Source organism: Vespa crabro, chromosome 25 (assembly GCF_910589235.1).
Source record: "Vespa crabro chromosome 25, iyVesCrab1.2, whole genome shotgun sequence".
Taxonomy (NCBI): domain Eukaryota; kingdom Metazoa; phylum Arthropoda; class Insecta; order Hymenoptera; family Vespidae; genus Vespa; species Vespa crabro.
In genome coordinates, this window is record NC_060979.1 from 639,276 (window position 1) to 664,469 (window position 25,194).

At 38.1% G+C, this 25,194-nt stretch overlaps 1 protein-coding gene across 1 annotated transcript; it reads right to left on the reverse strand.

Moving 5' to 3' along the window:
- Positions 1-19,352: 19,352 nt before the first annotated feature.
- Positions 19,353-20,012, reverse strand: LOC124432351 (piggyBac transposable element-derived protein 4-like). Its single transcript, XM_046981266.1, has 2 exons — positions 19,764-20,012; positions 19,353-19,622 (listed from the first exon to the last, which is right to left on the reverse strand). The coding sequence occupies exons 1-2, from the start codon at positions 20,010-20,012 to the stop codon at positions 19,353-19,355; spliced, it is 519 nt and encodes a 172-aa protein (XP_046837222.1).
- Positions 20,013-25,194: the final 5,182 nt, after the last annotated feature.

Consider the following 25,194-nt stretch of genomic DNA (forward strand, 5'->3'; position numbering starts at 1 on the left):
AACAAACGGAACACCAGTCGACAACGGAGCGAAAGAACTAGTTGACCATGGTAAGTTACCAGTTATTACAGACGTAACCCTTGGTAGGTTAAAAGTTACAAAGAAAGGTAGCAAAAAATATTTTATAGCATTACCCGTCAAGGAGAGAATATCTCTTTCTATCCAGCTTGAAACACTAGACGAAGATTTACATTATCAACTCGACGCGGCCATTGAATTACAGTTAAAAACAATAGGAATAGCTAGAGGACCAGTGGGTGACATACCCTGGGCCGATGTAAAACATAAATTTCGTTCAATCTTTTCGGATAGACAAACAAAGATAATCATATTGAAACATGAGATCGTGATACCGAAAGAGGTTGTACGAATCGAAATTATTCATGATAATCACACACCTCCTATTGGAGATCACAAAGGAGTAACAAAGACGTACGCTAGAATTAAACAAAGATATTATTGGCCGAGATTAAAACAAGACATTCAGAAGTATATTCAAAATTGTTGCAGCTGTCAAACGAAGAAGCTCGTTAGACTGAAAATACATCAACCAATGACAATTACAGACACACTTGGAAGAGCATTTGACAAAATTTCCATGGACATTATGGGCCCGATTGCCCACTACAAAATTAAGACATAATTACATACTTAAAATTCATGATCTATTAACGAAATATTCAGTCGCGATATCACTGCAACAAGTTTCTTCGGAGGTGTTCGCAGACGCTTTTATAATAAATATAATATGTAAATTTGGCTCACCTAAGGGTATTTTAACCGATTAAGGCGCTAGTTTCCTATCAGGTCTTATAAAAGCAATCGCACGAAAATTCAGAATAAATCAATACCAAACTAGTGCATATCATCCGCAATCAAATGAGTCAGTAGAAAGATCACATCACGTACTCACTGAATTTTTGAAGCACTTTATTAAAGATAACAATGACTGGGATCAATGGATAGACATAGCTACATTTTCTTACAACACTAGCGTACACGAGGGAATACAATACATCCCTTATGAATTAGTTTACGGGAGGTTAGCGAAAACTCCTAATGAATCAACTTATAACGACTTTCAGAATGAAACGTATGCACATTATTTGGGAGAATTGAATGGACAATTGAATAAATCCCAAGAAGCAGCACAGCAAAACTTGATCATGGCAAAGAATAAATCTAAAGTATATTATGACAAAAAACAGAGAATCGTTAATTTCAAGATAGGCGACTGCGTGTATCTCCTGAGAGGTGCAAATAAGTGAAACCTCGATGATAGATACGAAGGACCATATGAAATTGTAAGCGTCTTAAATAAATCTAATGTAAAAATACGCACTCCGACTGGAACTCGTATAATCCATGCAAATCGACTAATGGTCGATAAATCAGAATAAAAGGTCGATAAGTCACCGTCATGAAAACCTACATTACCGATTTATGGCATTGTTAAGCGCAACATGGCGCAAGAGTCGCTTCCATGACGACGGCCACTAAGGAAGATCCCCCACCATTATGTTAAATTTTAGATATAAGCAGCATGGGACTAGCTCCGTGCATCATTCACTCGTCGACGATCAGACCATTCAATAATAAACAATATGAAACTTATAATAACATTTATCTTTATAAACACCGTGAACTCATTAGTGGGTTATGAGTGTGCTGGAAGTTCATTAAATATCTCAATGTATTCTATTTTGGAAGTGGCCGAATGCTAGATACCAGACTTACAGCCGAAAAACCACTCAATATACATACAACTACTACAAGCTTCAGACTATGATACAGCAAGGATACAGCAATGCAGAATTGAAATAGACAGAACAATATATCACTGTGGAATGTATTCACAAGTTTCGATAGTTCACAATGGACGCAGGGAATATTTACATCCACTTACACAACAGTTATGTCAGCAGGTGCATGCCTCCTATGCCAGCAGGAAGCCTCCTATTGGAACATACACGCTCATTTCTGGGTTAAGGAAAAGCAGCACCGACACGAGGAATTTTACGTTAAGCGGTTCAATCACCACCGATGGCACATGTAAAGGAGCACAATATAACGATCCTTACGGTACTTGGGACGACGTAGTGGTCCAAGCGACGGTAAAAATCATCATGCGCGATTATTACGCACAAACTAGAAATAATCAAATATACCTCAAATCAGGAACTATCTGTGTTTTGAATGAAGAATACTGTCTCGACGCTGACGGCAGCAATACTTATTGGTCCACTTTATCTACAGACAGTTGTGGTTTCAACAACATGCTATATGAAGGACCAGCAGTAAAATTAATACCCGCCGAATACAGCAAGGGTCTCACATTATACACAATAACGACGCAGGATGTTACTTTCGCACTAACGCGTACCAATGATTTCTCCTTATGTGGATACACTTTAAAAAGCACAGAACATCCGAAGCAATTTATATTACAAATGTCTTCCGGCAGAATACTCAAAAGTAAAACAAAAACTTTTATAGAAAATCTAGACATATTCGCATACGTGAATTCCAAATTTATTTACGTAGAGCGACTTATTAAAACGCAATTACCAATCTTATATATGGACAACACGAGACAAAAATGCATTTTAGAGCAACAGGTCTTAAAAAACGCACTTTCGCTAGCTTCTATTGCACCAGACGAGATGGCGTACACATTAATGAAGAAACCGGGATACATGGCAATTCCAGCAGCCGAAGTAATACACCTGATTAAGTGCATACCAACTAAAGTAAAAATAAGACAAATGGAGGAATGTTATAAACAACAGCCAAAATCAATCATGCTTTTTGGCATCCAAAACACGAATAATATCGAGGGAGGGTACACAAAGAGACTGCAATGAGCTTCTCCCGAATATGTACAACCTACACGGCCCTGGTATCGAGTAACCCCAAAATTGGTTGAATCAATTTGATACAATCATTAACTAGATCAAATTGGAAGTATATCACCTGAACACCAGAGAACAATTGGAATCTATTCAAATGATGATTTAAACAAACTACGAGCTCACATCATGGAGCCTCTTGAAAAGCCTGCTATTCTCGATACTTTGGCAAGAGGGATTAGTGGTAAACATATTTCTTCAGGGAAGATTTCGCTGCACAATCTTATGGACGGAGATTCACTGGAGAAAATCACCATGAGTACAGGTGAACGCTTGTGGGGAGCATTCGTAACATTTAGATCAGCAAGTGCCGGTATTCTCACAATATTCATAATCTTGCGCACCATTAATACATAGCAGATACTCTCCTTCATGGTTTCGCTCTACATGAAATATACGAATGGAGTATACATATAGTAGGAGCCTTATGGGGATCCTTGACATAACTATTACTGCATCTGGCAAGAAAATCCAAGAAAAAGCCAAGGATATTCCAGGAAAATCTCCGGAATCCAAGGTGGAAACGTAAACCACAGACAACACTAGGAGAACAAAGATATACAGTGAACTAAACCAGATGTTAGACGAGGACCTATAAAATATACGTATAATTACGTACATTTTAAAATAAGAGGGAGATGTTACATCCTGCAACAAGTGACGTGTGCAAATTTTAAAACAGCATATGAAAAACTACAAAACAAATTAAAATTAAAACATTAGCCAGTTTAAGTAAGACACGGGGATCGACTTTCTAAAATTCATTTATTTCATAACACATATATGTTAAGGCATGCAATCCAGTGAGTTCATTCACTCGTAGGCTAAAAATCATTATATATACTCAAATATATTATCACATCGCCAACCGATAATAGTACTATCGATAATTATATATACCATTATAATATAGTACATATAGTGGTATTATATATATACCATATATAATACCATTAATGTCCTTACTATTAACAACTTCAGTTAAAACACTTTTATAAATATATTATAAGTAACTGTTACTACTGTTGCCTTTTTATTAATTATACCATGATACATAAATAATAAAACAGTAATAATAACACTAAACAATTAACAAATTGGGACTTTATATTAGCAAAATACATACATATGCAAGCCAATAAATTTTCATAGAATAAACAAGAACACTAATGAATTAACGTTCACCGATCTTATGTATTCACTGCGAGATATGTTATATCAATCTTATTAACAAAAGAAATATCTTTAACTTCAAAAGAATAATGGTAACAAATAAGTGCGAGACACTCTTATCATATATGGCGAGATAACGTCCAGTGATACGGATTCTAACATCCTGCGTTCCAAGTATTAAGAACGACGATATCAACAACATTCTCGGAACCACACCTGGCGATAACAACATTCCAGAGACTAAAAATTCTCAGAATACCATCCGGTGATAAGCACCGACCAGACGCAATACTTGGAAGAGGTGACAAAGGAACAATTGCATTGTTTCGCCTCACCACCAATGCACTTAGGCGGCAAGCACAAGAGGCGCGCATACGCAGTAACGTCAACCGGACTCGCCCAAAAGGGAGCACAGCGCGTCGTAAGTCATCGTTCGCCGTTCTACTTGATAAGTCGCAACCTCCTAGTTTCGAGCCTCAAGGAGTTATCTTCCAACTTAGAATTTTTATTAACAAGTAGTAATATGCTACAGCATATCTACCTTTGTCGATTAAATAAATTGGAATTCTACAATTAAACTCGGTAAAATTATAAATTAAATTTAAATAATAGAATAAACGCGCTCGCGTGAGGAACATTATATTCAAAAGTGTTAATCAGTGTACTTTGGTGAAGCATTTAATACATAATTAAAATTGTTATTGTTAATCAGTGCGTGATTTTTTTTATATCCATCCATTCGTTCATCCTTGTTGCTCGGTGAGGATAAACCGCACGGGCATTTTTCCTAAGGAAATTGTCGTTTCGATGAGGACGATCCGCATGGACGACATTTTATTCTCTCCTTTCTCCTACCACAAACCTACCATTCTTTTCAAATATCTACCTACCTTATGCCAAAAGTACATTGCGGTGGTAGAAATTATCAATTATGTCGTCTATTAAGAGAATTTTATCAGGAAAAAAAATTATATCGAAGCATTGAGTGTCGAATTAGTTGAAGGAAATTAAGAAAATTTTTTAAAGTACCGCTTGATGTCTCTGCAGCTCTCCAGAAGGAGGACTCCCTTGCTGGACCTTCCAATTCTGGATCCTAAAACTCATAAATACTTGGAAATAAGGCTTCAGCGCCGACTTTGATTACTCTCCCAGGATGTAAGTGAGCATTTGTGTCATGCCGCCATGTGACAACATGTGGTCCATAAAGTATCTTAAAAGAAATTGAATGTAGGTAACAGAATACTAATCCTACTGTCGATAATCCTATTGGAATATTACTATAATACTATTGGTACGATAATACTATTGGAAATCCAACTGTCGTACATATCCGCGGCTGTACAACATGAAGGAAGTCAGTATCTTTCAAGAAGTAATTTAGAATCAATTGGTGATATTGACATACCCAGAAGAAAACGTGCAGTAGACGAAGAAAAACCTGAACCAAGAACGCTCCGAACGAGGACAGATCAAATGGCCGCGTCAGAACCGAAGCTATAAAGGAAATAATGGAAACAGTTCCGCGCTTTGATGGGTATAATATATTAGTGCTGAAATTTTCAAGAGCGTCTAAAAAGACTATGGACCCCTTCCTATGTCACGTCGCCGTATGACGACGTGTGGTAACCAAGGCATCTCTAAATAATAAAATATAGATAGACATGTCAATTCTACGTCGGTAATCTTATTGTCGATGGTTCTACTGTAGGTAATCCTACCATCGGTAATTCTACTGTCGGTAAACCTTCGTAGGTAAATCTATAGTCGGTAATTCCGTAGTAAATAATCACACCTCAGAAATATTAACAAGAATGATGATTTACTATTAATATTAAAAAAGGAACACTATTGTTAAATAAGGCTTATTTAATTAATAAATGAAAAAACATATGTTAAAATAAAAAGTTAATAAGCAAATGGAATAAAAGTGGAAGGATAAGAGTTAAAATATGGGCTACCAAGGAATTAACAATATATATAAACGCACCCACGTATAAATAAATTAATAATAAATTAGTAATGTTAAGAAACCTTATATTACATAATTATTAAGAAAGGAATTATTATTAGAAATGACAATAATTATTAATACATTATTAAAATATTCATGTATTCATAATGGCACGAATTACTATAAGAAATTTGTTAACAATAGATATAAAATATTATAAGATTATAATTTCAAAATGTAAAATAATAAAGATAGAGCGACAAGCCCGAGACATTCTTATCGCGAATGGCTAGACTACATCCTGTGATAGCCGCATTCCATACGCCAAGTTTTTCTGGAATTAAACCCGGTGATAACTGCATTCCAGAAGCTAAGGATTCCTAGAATTACATTCGGCGATAACCGTATTCCAGAGGCTAAGGATTCCTAGAACTACATCCGGTGATAACCGCTCCTGGGAACCAAGAATTCCGGGAACTGCATCCGGTGATAACCGCATTCCTGAGGCTAAGGATTCTCGGAACTACATCCGGTGATAAGCGTCGACCGGCAGCAATTCCCAGAAAAGTAACGAAGGAATGCTTATACTGCATCACGCCACCCTTTCCACGGGCAGTGTCTTCGCGCGTAGGCGGCAAGTGCAAGTGGCGCGCATGCGCAGCAACACCATCTGGAAGTCAACCAAGTGGGAGAGCAGCGATGCGGCAGCCAGTCTTCATCCGTCGTTCAACCAGATCAGCAGCAATAAACTGTTAGCTCCGTGGTTAAGGTTTATTAAGTTTAATCAACTTAACATTTACTTTGTAAAATAAGTAGATATACCATACGATTCATAGGCAGTAACGTTTCCAAGCGCGAATGTTTTGTTAAGCAATTATAAAAGGTTATAACGAGAGAATATATTTTTCTTTCCTACCGTTTATTTCGGTGAAGTTGCAAATTGAAAACGAGCTAAAATAATAAAATAAATGCGTATCAAGAGCTTTGTGCCCTAATAATTAATTCAAGGTATAATTCAATTGTTCTTATTGAAACTGTACATTTAGTGTATTTTTAGTGTTTTATTAAGTCGTTATTGTTGAATTGTGTTGAATTGTGAGAATAATGAAAATTGAGGAACAGGAAAGAAATATACAAGATCAACTTCGCGAAATAAATCTGCAACGACGGGAAAATGAACTTCGTGCAAAAGAACTGGATCATCGCCACGAATCCATGATAATAAACGAGACGCGTAATACGCCTATAGCCACAGCTACATACCGTGAAGGAAGCCCATGTTCCTCAAGAAGTAATCTAGAATCCATTGTCGATATTGACTTACCTAGGAGAAATCGCGTAATAGAAGAAGAAAAACCCGAACCCTGACCGATTCGAACAAGGCCAGTTCAAATAGCCGGATCAGATCCGAAGCTAAAGGAAATAACCGAAACTATTCCGCGCTTTGATGGATATAATATATCGGCCCTCCAATTTTAAAGAGCGCGTAAGAGGACTATGGTCCTGTTTCTCGAACGTCCTTCTGGGCATGTTGAAGCGTTGCTAGTTCGAAGAATTCGAGCCAAATTGGATGGACATGCATGCGTATTCGGTTACAGAAGACCAGAAGCTACAAACAGTAGATCAACTGGTAGGCTTGCTGAAAGCAACCTTCCAGCCAGCAAAATCCGCAAGCCATTATAAGGGTCAATTAGCTAATATTTTCATGAAACCCAAGGAAAGCGTCTTAGATTACACTGAACGAATAAAGGAATTAAAGCAAGCCATAATCTAGGCGGAAACTAAGGAATCGGGAGAATTGCCCGATCATCAACGAAGACGCATTGAGTGCGAGGTACTCGATGCAATTGAAAACGGATTGCCGGAGGATTATGAGTTACGGATGAAGCATGAAAGATATCACGACTTAACGACGGCGGCCAACGCCCTTTTAAGAATAAGTAGGGCCTTGGAAAGAAATCGAGCTCGCAACGGCAAGGAAGCACCGAGGGAGAGCTCTAAAATACACGCCATCGCAAGCGAAAAAATTATATGCACCAGCTTCGAAGGGTTCGGTTATATGGCAAAAGATCGTCGAACTAAGGGAAGACCACCAACCTTTGCGGAAATCACCGCGAGACCTCCCTCTCCTCGCTCAAAAGACCAAGTAAAAAATGTAGCTCTATATAACAGGCCACTCAGTCCGTGTGAACCTGCTACTATTGTAAAAGGATTGACCATATTTTAAGAGATTGCCAGAAACTGAAGTATGACAGTGAGCATAGAAGTGGGAATAAATGCCCCGCGTATAATTCGGAAAGTCGGAGCCCGGAGAATAGGACATGGAGCCGCCGGAATTCGACCGAATATAGAAGACAATATAGTCAAAGCGATGATCGGCGGAGCCCGTCGCCAAGGACCAAAAATAGGGAAAGGAGAAATTCAACGTCCAGCAACCAGGGAAACTCTGTAAGCGACCCGTCGAGATCAGACAGGAGCGAGGCCGCCATTGGAAACGCTCACGGACAAACCAATGCAAGGTGACTCAATCAAGCAGATCGCAACAGTAAATTATGAGCCGGCGACAAAGGCACCCACAATAATCATGGACGTCGCGACTTTGGAAGGCAGATAAAATTTATGATTGACACTGGCGTAGATGTTAATATTATCAAGGAGGGTGCTCGAATTTAGAGATTGACGAAACGACGAAATAAAATTATGTGGTATTGCGGACGACCATATCCGAACGGAGAAACGGGAAAACAATAACAGAGCAAAAGAGGTGGAAGCATTGTTACGGTTAGATCATCTGAACAGCGAAGAAAGGAAGAGTGTCATTGACCTCTTATCTGCTACCGCAGACTGCTTTCACCTCCCAGGAGAACAGCTGGAGAGCACGCAGGTGCTGACGCATAGGATTATTACCACTGATGAAATGCCGATACATACAAAGCAGTACAGGTTCATACCTATACATAAGGAAGAGATAAATAAGCATACGCAAGAACAGTTAGAGAGTGATATAATAAGGTCCACACTCTCCTCTTACAACTCTCCTGTCTGTGTAGTACCCAAAAAGGCTGATTCGAAAGGGAATCCAAAATGGAGAATGGTGATTGACTATAGAGGACTAAATGAGAAGACTGTCGGGGACGCGTATCACCTCCCTAACATTACTGAGATACTCGATCAGCTGAGTTCCGAGAAATACTTCTCCACGTTAGACTTAAAGTCTGGATTCCATCAGATCAAGATGCACCCAGATGACAGCCACAAGACGGCTTTCTCAACACCTCACGGGCATTTTGAATTTGCAGGAATGCCATTCGGATTAAAAAATGATCCAGCCACCTTCCAACGGCTCATGGACCTCGTCCTAACGGGACTTCAAGGCGAAGAGATGTTTGTCTACTTGGACGACATAGTATTATACGCACGGTCACTCCATGAGCACGAGATAAAATTCAGCGAGCTAATAGGGAGACTAAGGAAGGCAAATTTAAAGCTACAGCCAGACAAGTGTTAATTCTTAAAAAAGGAAGTCATCTATCTGGGCCATACCATCGGCAAGGACGGTGCGAAACCAGATTCGAAGAAGTTACTGACCGTAAGGGAATTCCCGCAACCAAAGAAAGCTAAGAATGTTCGACAATTCCTGGGACTTGCGGGATACTATAGGAGGTTTATTTCAGTATTTTCTCCATTGACAAGACCTCTCACGGAGTTACTGAAGAAGGAAGTGTCATTTAAGTGTGGTGAGCCAGAAGAAAAGGCGTTCGTGATACTACGAGACACTTTGTGCAAGGAACCAGTGCTCCAGTATCCGGACTTCAACAAGGAATTTAACGTTACTACGGACGCGTCAGGTTATGCGATAGGTGGAGTGCTTAGTCAGGGACACATAGGGAAAGACCTACCCATCTCTTATTGCTCAAGACTGCAAAATGTAGATGAAAGGAACTACTTCACCATAGAGCGTGAACTCTTAGCAATAGTCTATGCCGTGCATTACTTTAGGCCATACTTATATGGGAGACAATTTACGTTAGTTATTGATCATCGCCTACTAGTGTGGCTAAAATCGCACAAAGATCCGACTTCGCGTCTAACCAAGTGGGGTTTGAAATTAGCAGATTATAATTTAAAAATAATATACAAGGCAGGCACGGCCAATGCAAATACCGACGTTCTTTCGCGAAATCCGCCAGAAACGGCGGAGGTATTGCCGCTATATAGAGATGACAGCTCTTCAAGCGAGTCTTTGTACTCTCGCAGGTCAAACACATACGGATCATACACGAGAGCTAGAGAAGCTCCTTGAGCAGATAGATATAAGTAAGGTGCCTAGCGAGACGGAGGGAAACGGCGCGAATAATTCTCTTACCCTCGGTGAGAGCGATTCGGATTTCAGTTCCGACATCTTATTCGATCCAATATTGCGGCCATACGAATGGCAGAATCAGGAAGAGCAAACATTCAGAATTACACAGGACCTAAAAGAAACCCGGGATAGATTGACCATGTGAAAGGATAATCAAGCAATATTCATTACTCAAAAAGGAGACCCATGCGATGAGGGAGCTAAGCAGCTCCAGGATATGAATAAACTCCCAAACTATAAGGATTTAACACTAGGACGGGCAAAGGTTATGAAATACGGATCTAAAAACTTAATATCATTAGTCATTAAAGAAAACATTAATGTAACCACGGACATAGAAATTCTGAATGATGCTCTGGAATCCCTTCTATCGGTTACAAGGGAACTGGACTTGCGAACGGTAAGCATCTTCAGTTCAAACAGAATAGATAACATACCATAGGAATATATCCAACAAAGGCTAGGAGAATTATTCGACGCGGAAGATTGCACAATTTGTTTCTGTAAAAATTTGGTTAGAATTCCCAAGGAGAATGAGCGCGAGGACCTAATACGCGAAAACCACATATCTGCACTAGGAGGCCACAAGGGAGTGACCAAAACTTATAACAGAATAAGGACAAGATACTTTTGGGAGAATATGAAAGGGCAGATACAGACCTTTATTCAAAATTGTTTGGATTGCCAATTAAAAAAGCTAGTCAGAGTCAAAAATAAGCAATCAATGGTGTTAACGGACACACTAGGATCTGCATTCGATAAGGTAGCACTCGACGTGAAAATTTGATGAGACCCAAGGAAACTTCTAAAAGGTATTACGATAAGAAAGCAAGACCCTTAATCTTAAGGGAAGGGGATAAGGTATTTTTATTAAAGGAACCTACCAACAAATTCGGCAACCAATACACAGGACCTCGTCAAATTTTAGAAATACTCCCTCAAAATAATGTCAAACTATCAATAGGAAACCGTACTAGGGTAGTGAATGCTAATAAGCTAAGAATATCTAAAATGAAATAGGTTAAGGTGATTGTTTTACAGAAACCATGGGGCCTCGGCATTTTAATAACGACATTAGGAATCATCTGTAAATGTTACTGCTTGTTGGGGTACGACTGTGGGAGGATCCACGAACATCACAACTATTTCACTACTGGACACGGGGGAATGAAATCACTCGCACCTAATGCTACAGAAGTCTACATTCAGCTTCTATAGTTATCAGAATACGACCACACGCACGTACACCAATGCCGAGTGGAGATTGACCGAACAATTTATTACTGTGGAATGTCATCACACGTGTCAGCTGTTCAAAATGGAAGGCGAATATACCTGTTGGACTTAACTGCTGAGGCATGCAAGGCCCCATTCAACACCGGTATCATGGGGATAACACAGATCCTGCAGGTATCAGGTTTGCGGGCCAATGCCACTGAGTATCGGAGTGTCACGTTGGCAGGATCGATTTCAATGGACGGCAAGTGTTCGGGAACACAATACGCCGATCCATACGGGATGTGGGACAACGTAGTGGTGCAGGCATCAATAAAAATTAACATCAAGGAATATTGTGCTACTGTGAAGATAAGGCACAACAATGTAGTTCTAAGCAAAGGTGAAGTGTATGTATTCACTGACGAAATGTGCATCACTGATGACGAAGGAAATGTATTTTGGACGACCAGGCCGGAATCATCGGGTAACTTCAACAACTGCAAGGTGTTATATAAAGGACTTGCGACCAGATTAAAAGCTGTGGGTAATACAGAAATATACCTGGACATATATACAATCATGACTCAAGAAGTTACGATTACATTGGAAAAAAGAGCGGAGCATCATTTATGCGGTTATACGTTACTACTGAGCGAACATAAAAAGTTATTTATTTTGGAGACACAGAAGGAAGCACCTTCGCGTCAAGAGCAAAATTATTGCTCGAAAACCTTGATCTGTTCGCTTACGTCAACTCCAAGTTCGTCGCCCTTAAAAAGCATATAAGGACACAAAGACAGATATATAAAGTGATGTAATTTGACAAAAGTGCAAACTCAAAAGGCAGGCCTTTAAAATAACTCTGGCATTAGCGACTTTACGCCCAGATGAGTTTGGGTATACAATCATGAAGCCAGACTAAATCCGGCGATATTCGCACCTTGGGGAGCTAAGAATTCTGAGAACTATATCCGGTGATAAACGTCTACCGGCTGCAATCCTCAAAATAGATAACGGAGTAACGCTCATACTGCATCAAGCCACCTTTGTCCACGGCAATGCCCTCGCGCGAAGGCGGTAAGTTTAAGTGGCGCACATGAGCAGCAACACCAACTGGGAGTCGACCGAATTGGAGAGCAGCGACGCGGCAACCGGTCTTCGTCCATCGCTCAACTCATTCAGTCGCAAGCTCCTAGGTTCGCGCTTAAGAATTGTCTAAGTTAATAAATAAATTTCTACTGTTCATTTCGATGCAGATTCAAATTAGACACGAGTTAAAATAATAAATTATACGCGAAACGCGAACAGCAAGTCTAAATTTAATTCGAAGTATAATCCAAGAATTCTATGAAAACTGTATATTTAGTGTATTTTTAATGCTTTATTAAACAGTTATTGTTGAATTATGTTGCTACTTCTCATTCCCCTCATCGATCATCGATCTCACCATCCGTACATCTAAGGAATTAGGGGGTCTATGTTTATTTACTCTCAGGCCGCATCAGTATCCAAAAATACTCCGGCTCCAAATAAGCAAGAGAACGTTTCCATTTTGTGAAATCCCCAATCGGGCTATCAACTTCGAGGAAAAGATCGTGAACCTCGCGTACATAATCAGCGAATATTCTCCGCGACCGTAAAAAAGATTTGAGCGATTTGCGGAACAGACCATCCTGTATACCGGTGTGCCATGCTGCTAGAAGCAACTATAGATCAACGCCATAAACTCGTCGAAGGCAAAGCTTTGTCAAAATTGCCTCCGTGCAAATCACGACAAATATATGCAAATATGGACCTTGTCGATGATATGAGCTTTCACCCAACATATTGAATCTAAAGATTTAGTTCCCGTATCATCTAACAATGCAAGACTAGCAAAGGCCGCGCATTGTTACGTACTGTTATCCACAGCTGTAGTGCAAGTTAAGAACGAAAATCATACGCGCAATTGTCGAGTATTATTAGACACCGGATCGCAGTAACACTTTATATCCAAATAGATGGACACTCAATTAAATATTCCGCGTAGACGTGTAGATTTTCCGGTCAGCGGATTGCATGGGAACTGTAAAATTGCTGGCGATTCAGTTAGGGTGCACCTCAAATCATTGAAAACCAAATTCTTAAAGGAGATAAATTGTTTGGTACTACCGTCATTTCATCAAGCCTTCCACTTGCGACATGTGGATCGCAACATGCTATCCATTCCGCCGGCTATTAATTTAGCAAAACCACAATTTCACAAGACCTCAATTTAAGCAATTAGCGGAAGGAATGATAAGCACTAAGGGTCCACTGACAAATCTACGACCATTTGTTGATCTAGACGATTTGATTCAAATTGGAGATAGGCTGGCGTGCTCAGATTTGACTTGCCGTCGAAGGCACCCTATCATTCTGCCTCGGAATCATCATGTGACGACAATGATCCTAAGACATGCACATCTAGTCGGATATCACTCCGGTGTTCAAGCGATACTATCAAGCGTAAGAGAGCACTACTGGCCTATTGATGGCCAGAGAAACTTAAAGAACATTATACACACGTGCATGCCTTGAGGCCGATCATATCCATTGATGCATGGACACATCATAGGGGATTTACTGCGGCATCGCATTTGCAGCAATAGACCTTTCTCAATCACTGACGTTAATTACTGTAGACCATTATACATCAAGGAAAAGCGACATTGAAATTGCAATGGACTAAATGGATACGTGCAGTGCATTTTGAATTGATAAGCGACTTAACGACTGAATCTTTCGTCGCTTCATTGAAACGCTTCTTCGCACGCAGAGGAAAATTATCCCACTGGGATGCTTTGGGAAGGGGCTTTGGGAAGAAATACGTTGTTCCAAAAGCGAGAATGAAGTGAGTCAGTATCTCCGCGATCAGGCCAATCAATGGCACTTCAAACCTCCTAGCTCTCCACTCTTTGGAAAACCGCCGTTAAGATATTTAAAAGGGACTTTGTGCGTGTGATCGGCGAAACCCTCTAGACGCACGAAGTATATATACACTACTAAGATAGAGACTATTCTTAATTCTCACACGCTCACTCCTATATCTATCGATCCCATTGACCTAATTCCTCTTATTCCAGCTCATTTCCATATTGGAGGCTCACTAACAAGCGTATCCAAAGCAGATTGAGCACAGGTACCGGCAGCACGTCCAGAAGCTGATGGAGAACTTATGGAAGCACTGGTGCAAGGAATACTTGCACGAATTGACAGTGAGGAAGAAATGGCATCAAGAGGGGACGGACAACATCCGGATTAGTACTTTTGTACTAGTTAGACAAGAGTGATAACGCATTACCAATACAATGGGCGCTAGCATACATCGTCTATACACATCCAGGCGAAGATGACGTCGTTCACGTGGCCACGGTTCAAACGTTAATGGAGACACAATTGGATTATCAAGAGCCAATCTCCTCTGTCTATCAATGAAATTTAGATACGGACTTGTCTACCATATGTTTAATTATAAGTAATTATAACAAATCTTTTGTAAAATAACGCTACTATTACAATAGTTGATAAATGCGGTAATATTTAGTCGTAAACTATTTACACGATACAAGCATACATTTACACATACATTGCATTTTAGAGTATTTCTAACAGAATGTTGTATTTTTTACTGGTCCGTTTTTTCGAATGCGACCGCTGAAGGTGGCCGATAAGCAGACGCACACGTACGTCCCTCTATTGTTCACGGTAATTTCTCTTCAGGATCATATAACATCTTTGGAAGCAGTTATATTAACAAATTTGAAAGCATTTATGGGAACTTATCGATTATTAACTAAACAAAACGGATAGATAAAAAACACATGACCACTCTTGTCTGAGCTTAGGCATTCTTAGTAAAGTATATGAGTTTCGATAATATGTCGACCAGAACAATAAATAAGCAATAAAACTAGAAGCCTAGGCTCGAAAGCTAGGCGCTATCTGCGCCTAGTCTTGACAATATCCATTGACACCCTATAATCTTCAAGAGCACTAGAACAAAGGGGCACACATGGAATGTGTCTTGTTAAACATTCCAACGAGCTATTCCCGACCAATGGACATTTATTTTTTCTCTTTCTATAGGTCAAAATCTGCCATTTACCAATCTCATTACAGTTTATGTGGATAGTTTAAAATAGGCCAAAAGACAGTCAAGTTACATCGTTCAGACTCACAATGTCTAAGCTCTGAAGCTATCAGTTCAGCTAACTAGACATCATACACGAGGCACACAAACAGTATAAAGTGAAGGTGGGCACCTGTAGGATGCCTGCTCCTATGCTACCACGCCCATTAGGGCATACGCTACGAAACCACCTACAGACACCAGCCACCACACCCAAGTGAGCGGACTCGGAAAAACCCAAAACTGCAGTCGATGAGACAGAGTGAGCGGTTTAGTCCCATCCACGCAACGACCCACATCCTTGCAGCAACGAATCACTACGCTAATGTCGACCGTGCCTACGCGGAACCACGGAAAGGCCCGCTCACAATGCCACGATCCTTGACACTCGTTCCGTAGGATAGGATGGGATTGGTAGGATAGCAGGTTTTAGGGAGAGTATTGGGTTGAAGTGAGAAGAAAAAAAAATATGGAGGTGCATGCGAGCTTCTCAGACCCTATCTTGTTCGAAAGTGATTAAACCTAAAAAGATTACAGGCACCCACCCTCATAACCAGAACTCCGATAATCCCAGCTGAACAGGATTCATGAACTAATTACCTATAATACAGAGGGTTTCTTTATAAAACCGCGAAGAGGCCTCAGCCGTGAAGACAAGATGTCTCGCTGCTTCTGGCCAGTTCCTTTCGCGGAGAATATCTTCCAGACCAACTCTCTGAGGTTCGAAAACCGGACATTCGATGATGTGATCCGAAACCATGTCTTCTTCGCCACACTCGCATGTTCCATCCGTGACGAGGTTCGGCGACGTTAGTTTTACCTTAAAAGCCCCATGGGCTGAAAGAAATAGTGTTGAAAAGTAGTTTGGAGAGGCGAAACGGGCACCCATCCTTTTCTTGATGTCCGGGAAAAAAGCAAATGTCGTCCTTCCTTTGGATGAATTCTCCCATCTCGACTGTTAATTTGCAAGGATGTTCTCGTCGATCTGTTCTACTAACGCGCGCTTAAGCTCCATGCCTTCCAATTTTCGAGTCGCTGTTTCGGTGTTCCTGTTCTTCCTAAGGTCGTATAATCTCCTTCGTTTGTATAATTGGAAATCAATTAGGGGCTCCCCTGCTAAGACGCAGAGAGATTCCGTTGCGATTGTACGATACGCAAATATGACTGAGATAAGGGCTGACCGTTGAGTTGTACTTAACTTCTTAGGGGTTCCTCTCCGTGCAGAAATCGGACCATCCTGCTGCCGCTTATGTAACCGTAGAGGTAAACACGCCGCGATAAATCGTTCGAAGCTCACAGTGACGAAGATTCCATTCTCTAGCACGAGGCACACAAACAATTGTAATAACTCATCGAATCAAATACACGATGATATTTACATATTGCAATTACTTCTCCATTTCTCACGAGAACGCGCGGTCTCTAAGCAATTGGCGGAAACGCGGCGAGCACTATTTTTCTGACGGCTTACAACGGTATCCTAGCCTAGTGCCACCGCACTTATTAATCGCGACCAGTGGGTCTATAGCTCGGACAACAAAAACGAGACGGGAAACATTTCCTCAGTGCGAATCGACTGTCAGCACTGATCTGTGGCGAGAAGCGCATTTTCAAAAACGCTCTCGTCAACAATCAATAGATATGTTTCCTTTAGGCTTACTAATGGTTTCCTGTGTTCCTCTATGAACAATCGCTATCGCTGCTTTCCATATCATCCAATATCTATTATTCCCTACTTATTAAAAACATGTAATTTAGAATCATATACATATATATATAGATATATATACAAAACAGGATCTACATATATAAGATAATATATAAACATCTGTTTTTTCATTCCGCCAATCGTTACTATTAATCAATGTCTCCAAAATCTTGTTCAAAATATTCATCCTTCAAAATTTTTCTCTCATATTATTATCATTTTATAACAGATAAATTTGAATATTTTATTCCTTTCTTCGTCTTCTTTATTTTCATTGTATATAATTACAAGTAAATACACAAATAATTAATTAATAATATATTAATCGTTGATATCTTTAAATAATTTAAAAAGAAATTGTATTACAATGCTCCTGGTCTGTCGTGTGGGTTTACCGCTTTACTTTCCTACTATTTCTAATCTATTTCTTCATTGTTCAGTTAACAAATTCCTCAAGGTCTTGAAAATACAAGGACACATGTTGCAATATACTCTCATTGCCCGATTCTGCATTACTTGCAATTTATTCAACTGTATCTCTCTCATATCCATTAACAACGTTGCACGTGCTATGATCTGTGCTAGAATCGCTTTATACATGACACATCTAATATATGCCGATGTATAATTTCCTATTCCATTCAAAAAACTAGTTTTTTTACCTATCTTTTTTAACATACAATCGTAATTACCTTTAAACCTAAACTTACCATCTATTCCTAAGAATATCATTATCTCTACACGTTATATCTCGGTTCCATCAAAGCGTTTCAATACAATATTTCCATCCAGCTCTTTACTGACACTCCTATCATATATTCCGTCTTTCTGCATTCATTTTCAATTTATATATATTCTTCCATTCTTCTACTGTATTAACACTATGTTGTCCGCACGTCTAAATTAGATTTTTTCGTGTCGCAGCGGGTGGAACTGATTTACATAATTTCGCTTATCGCCGGCGATTTTTCATGGTTCTTGTTTACTAATCTTATCGTCAGTTCCCATGTCTCAATCCTGTCTTTCGATTTTCTCGAAATTGTGAGGGTATACATATGTAAATAAGTACAAGATTTTTTTGTATTACATGTTTATCTATTTATTTATATTTTGTTAAAAACTTAGTATTTATTTTTTAAATGAAACGAAGCAAAGCAATCTCCGAAGTGAAGCGCAACACCACAAGATTTACAGATTAAATTAGTTGTCTTAATTTTTTTGTTCTTATAACACACATGACACCTTCTGCGTTTTCGGTTGATGGTTTCTGAAATACGTAACTGCTGGTGTTCCTTTACGAGGCCGGAAAGTCTGTTGATTGATTCACGACTAGAAGCATGTCATGTAATCGGGACCTCCAAGTTCTCTTCACCAAGGTGAATGATCTTTTATCCAAGAATCGTATATTTTCAATAAAGAATCAATAAAATCAATAAAAAAATGGAAGTGGAGTTTCTTGAAATCTGTATAATGTTGTTGCAGTACGAACGCATTGTATAAAGCGCAACTGAAAAGGTATAATGCCACTTTTTTTTACCATTATATGGTTTTCCGATATATAGGATAATAGCACAAAAATTGATTAGCTCGATCTACACCCTTCATATATTAATTATAATCCAAAATAGATGCGAAGTTTTTAATCGTACTATTGGTTTTTCTGCATTTTTTGCTGTGTCAACTAAACCGCCATTGTGTATGAAAGAAATTGTTCTTATTATTTTCGTCTTCGTTGCTTTCCATACTTGCACCAGCATAGCTCCTCTTCGATGATGTTTGGTTTCAAATATATTATATTATATTATATAAATTATTATATTATATTATATAAATTATTATATTATATTATATAAATTAATATATTATATTATATAAATATATTATATTAGTTTGCAGTTTTTCAACTTTGCCGGTAATCCTATATTCTTACGCAGCGTTCCACAAATGCGAATTTTTTTCGTAAGCAAATCTTCTGCAAGTTCCACACTGTTATAATAGCTGTCCATATACAAGTGATTCCATTTTCCAGTAACATTTTTCAATAGTTTTATCACTGTATCCTTTAAAGGTTTTTTAATGCCAGAGTACATTTTGTAACGCGAAATATATCCCGTAACGGAATCACACAGCATCCGGACAAGTATAACGTACTTTATAATTTTTTAAGGGTTATAAACTTTAAAACTCAATCGCCCACGCCACGATATCATTCCTTCATGTATTATAATATTTTGACAAAGATTGAAGTTTTCTTGCAACTTTTTTGAAAAATAATCAATTATACTTTGTACTTTGAACAGTTGGTCGGCATTGGCAGGTATTTTACTATTATCTGAGAAATGTAAAAACGACAATATTTGCCAAAATCTATAGCGGGACATCGTTTTATCAAATATTGGTGTTTCCAAAAATGGATTTGTCGCCCAATAATCTTCAATCCTTGGTATTTTAACGATTCCCATAAGAATAGTCAGTCCAAACCATTTTTTTAGTTCGACTGCCATAACATTGAAAAATTTTGCACTTTTTTTATCGGGCATCCTCCTAGTGGAATTTTGATCTTAGTACTTGTTCGTTTCGGTACTAATAAATTTAAACAAGTCGTTCCCTATAAATAGTTCCACGACATCCTCGATATTGTTTCTATCTCTGGAAAGTACGATAGGACCAAAAGATCTTTCGAAAGCATTATTGGTAAATTAAAATTTGATCACTGTCTACTGTTATCTTCGTCTGATTCTTCTGTATCACTTGGTAACGGTAGTGGTAACGGTAGCCGAATTCTCTGTCTACATATTTCAGATTCATCAGAAGATATTGCCTCATTTTCCTTTTCTGAAGACGTAATGTCTTCTAGTTCCTCACTATTTTAAAATTTGGATGGAACATCAGACAAGATGTCCACACACTCATCACGTATAGGTGTTTCTTCTCTTTCGTTTGCCATTATCGAAGGGCACAGATTTTTATGAAAACACAAAGTTGCTACGTCTGAAATTTACTGTTAGTTACAGAATACGCAATATTCTTTCGTTTTCCAACTTTGGATTTGAATTGAATTCTCCACAATACAGCCATTGGTGCTTGAGCAATGATTACCGAGTGGCACCAAGCTGGAGCCACCGAAACTTACTCGATATTTTTCGCATGGCACCAAGATGGAGCCATCGGATGTCATAGTGTTAAATGCCTTATTCATTTCTGTCTCTAACTGTACACTACTTTTTCCAACAACATAAATTAATGTATTATCCGTAAACATTTTTATACCACATCATTTAGAAAATATTTCTATTATATAATTCATATATGCAATGAATGACAAGAGTCCCGATACAAATCCTTGCGGCACTCCATATTCAATGTTAATTAATTCAGACCATTTATCGTTGAAACGAATCTGCTGCGTTCTATTATTTAAATATGATTTAAATCATTCTAAAATCATACCTCTAAAATTATATTGATATAAATTTTCTATTAATCATTTTGTATGTACTGTTCCAAACGTTCTCTTAAAATCCATACAAATAACATCCATAATTGTTCCCTAGGTTTTTAATTTCCACTAATCAACAACAGTTTAAATTGCCGTTTCACACGAATATTGTTTTCTAACATCTAATCAATGTTCCGTTATAATACCATTAAATTCAAAATACATTTATATTTGCTTCTTCATCACGAATTCTAACACTTTCTCATATATTGGTAATCGATCTATAATCATTTGCTTTATAGCTTTTTCTATTTGTGGAATCGGATATATCGTTGATGTTTTCCAGCTCTCTGGATAGCAACCTTTCTTCAAAGAATTATTTATTACGTCGATAAATTTCACTTTTATTGCATAAAACACCAACCTTAATATATTTGTAGTTATTCCCTCTTCGGTTTCTTTCTTTTTCAACAATCTCATAACAATTTCCTCTAAATCTTTTATTTAATCATTCCAGGTAATAATCTTTTATATAAATCATTCAGTTCTCTATATTAATCCCTGTACTTTCAGTAATATACATTATTCTACTACTCGTGTTCTTCGAATTATCAGTTTTTACAGATGTTACTATATTACAAATATTTTCTACATAATATATATGGAATTCACTCTGTGTAATCAGTCTTCTGAAATGATATCTGACTAAAAAAAAATAAGAATTCCGATGATGAAAAGAAATCTCTCTTCTACGGAAATGCAATATATTCTATTAAATGAAAAGCATAGAAATATTGGTACACTAGGACGTAAACGTTATACGATTGATAGACGCTGACTACCTTTTTAGGCCTTCCTTTCTTTTGTCCGATCTTTGTCTTGGCGTGAAACACTCGATCGATATTCGGCTATTTACATTATTGGGCTGCTACCTTTCACTCCCCTTGCATACGTTACTTCTTGCATCACACTCTCTATTTCATATTTATATAAATATTTCATATTTACCAGTTCAACTCGGCGATTCATTTGCTGAATTATAAATTTTAAGAAATTTGTGGCAACTCGGATAAAATACTTTCTTCAATGCATGTAATTAATCAGCTAGGATTTTATTTCCTTTCTATACTGCCTACATATTTGTCTCCCAAACCGCGAGACTTTCATTTCTCATTGTTAAATTTTTCCTTATCAACTATTAATTCGTACCACGTTATACGTCATCAACAGCAGCAGTGTTGCTCGATGAGTCAATAGGAGAGTTCTTTAAATTTTCATCCTCGCTTTGATTTTGTAGGATTTGGTAAAAAGACCATTGCAGGGTGCCAAGTTGGCTTTGCAGGATGCTAGACTGGCTAATATTATGCTAAATAACTGGAATTCGACTGTGATGTTGTCCTCGATAAAAAAAAGTTAGGGAAAAACTGGACTTGATGGAAGAAGAAGCGATGACTTCGATAATGGGGGACTCTCGTGGTTTTAGCCATTTCAAGGGTCCATTGGAATATGATGCTTCATCCAAGTGAACTCTAGGTGGGAATGGATGAGTGATGCCAAGAATCTGGTACGGGATGCTATAGACCTATCCCAAATAATATGAGCAGGGTAAATTACTGACCATTTTGCAAGCAGGCTATCGGCAGAACTTTGAGACAGATATAAGTAATTAGGAACACTGTTTCACTAAAGTGGAACAACCAAGGAGGACAACATATGAGTACAGAGGCGGCTACAAAATATCAACTATATGGGGCTGATTCAAACTGTTTTGGAGACGTTAAAGTTATATTCTACCCATGTAGTGAATACGATGGGTTTAATGAGTACTACTTAGTGTCTATGACCTCAAAAAGGCTGAAAACGTATTTTACGTCCAGTCTATTCGAATAAGAATAAATAGTAAAGTGGATATAGCATTAGTAACAATACGTACAACGTTTTGAACTATTGTTAGTAAATAGCGGAGAGGTATTTGGTAGATGAAATCAAGAATACCAGCTTTTGACTTAACTCTTTGAGGCACGGCGGGATTAAAAGTGTCCCAACTTTTTGATGCATTTCACGGCATGGTGGGACATTTTTAGTCCTACTTCGAAATCTTACAGTAGCTGCATGTGCTTAGATATATATTTCGCCTTATTTATATAAAACAATTGGTAATGTCTTCAAACAATGTTACAAATGTATTCCTTATGTTGGAAACATTCAACAGGCAGTTACCGGTTGACCAATGGCTATACGGAATGTTTATTGCACCAACTTTTTTTTCTTAGTTTCATGTAAAAAATCAGATATTCATCTAAATGGTAATAGCCTAACTCCAGCAAGAGAAAGTGTCAACTATGATAAACTGTACAAAATTCGTCCATTCTTAGACAAGATACAAGAAAATTTCAAAAAAAATTATAGTCCTGCTCTCAGATCAATGAATATATGATAAAATTTAAAGGTTGTAGTTCGATCAAACAATATCTTCCGAAAAAAATAATGAAAAGAGGATACAAATTGTGGCTTCTGGCAGATAAATCGGGTTATTGCTACAGATTTGATACACATTATAATAAAATATTAAATCTTCTAATTACTTCGTAGCATTCCGTACAGCATCTAATTACTTCGTAGCGTACTTCAGTGTCAACTACTCAGTGATGCGATCCATTCAAAGCGATCACATTGTAGCGCAAGCGCTCCGTAGCGGAAGGGTTAATATTATATATATAACTTTCGTATATGTATACATATGTGGATGTTCGAGATTATTACTTGTCCCTTGCTTTCTTTCCTGTCGAGTTACGCTCTTTGCCAGCCGAAAGATGTTCACACGACGTCTTTGAATATCAACTCTCCACGAGCTCTCTTTTTGCTTTCTTTGTTATACGAGGGCGTCATTTTAGTCTGTCCGGTCAATAGTCACGCTTTGTCTCTCTAAACTCGCATAGCATCTTATTTCTCGTGAATCTACTTTCATTAAAATTATAATTTTTAATTAATAAAAAGTGAGCTTCCTGTGTTATTTATTTGACGTCGATATTATCCACATATGGAACATGGTCCTTCAAACCGATTATTGATGAATATTAGTAAAAAAAAATTGTGACAAACAACAGTAAACATTTTCATTCTCCCATGCAATACAGACAATCGTTCGTGAGTGAGAATATGGTGAAACATAATAGAAAGACATCATGGCTATATCGATCATATTTTTTCGCAAAATTGTCGATCTTAAAGCAATACGTTACATATATATTTATGGGTAGTACAACGAGACACAACAGTGTACGTTTTCATAATCACACTTGTACGAAAAATTGCTAGATTTTCAACGATAAGCGTTATGTTATAAAATCGTCGTGTAGCATGCATCACACGAAGACAAACACGTCGGCGTCGCAAAAAGACGTGTTCGACAACGGTCGGTTCAATTTTCATTGGCGTTTCACAAATCTCCAAATTTTTATCCTCTTTTCCTCAGTTACTCCTATATAATAACTTTGTCTTGATATCATGTCGGAAGAAGACGTTAAAAAAGCAAAAGCAAAGCACAATACGATTAAAGGCGTTCTCACAAGAGCGGAAACATGTCTCGCTCGTTATTGTATTTAAATACCGTAATTCTCACACAATTACATCAGCGTAAAACAAAAATAGACACAATGTGGGGCAATTTTGATCAGGTTCAAATACAAATCGATTTGGCAAAAGAAGGTGCAATTTCGCAAGAAGCAAGGACAAATTTCGAAGAACCATATTTCAATATCATTTCTCGATTCGATGAGATCATGGCGATATAAGAGAGATCACAAGGAGAATATCGTAACGTGGGTCCAAATCACATTGATGGTGAAAATCAAAATCAAAATGATGATCAAATCGAAATTCACAAAAAGAATATGTAAATAATAATTTGTGATTGCCGAAGATTGAATTTTTAATATTTTCAGATCGTTACAAAAAATGGTATCTATTTCACGATACACTTCATTCGCTTATACCCAAAGTAGAGCATATTCCGAGCATACAAACATTTCATTATTTGAGATCTTTGCTTTATGGTGAAGTTGCCGAGGTCATACCAGTCGCTCGTGGTTTCCGTGGATAATTATGTCGAGGTTTCGAGATGCTTCCACAAATATATAGATAATAAATGATTCATCGTTCAAAAACACATAAAAGCAATTTTCGATTAGCCCTCCGTGTTTAAAAAAAATCACGCATGATTGCGATCGTCGATGATATGTCGAAACACAAAAGCGCCTTGAGAGCCTTAGGCCGAGCGATAA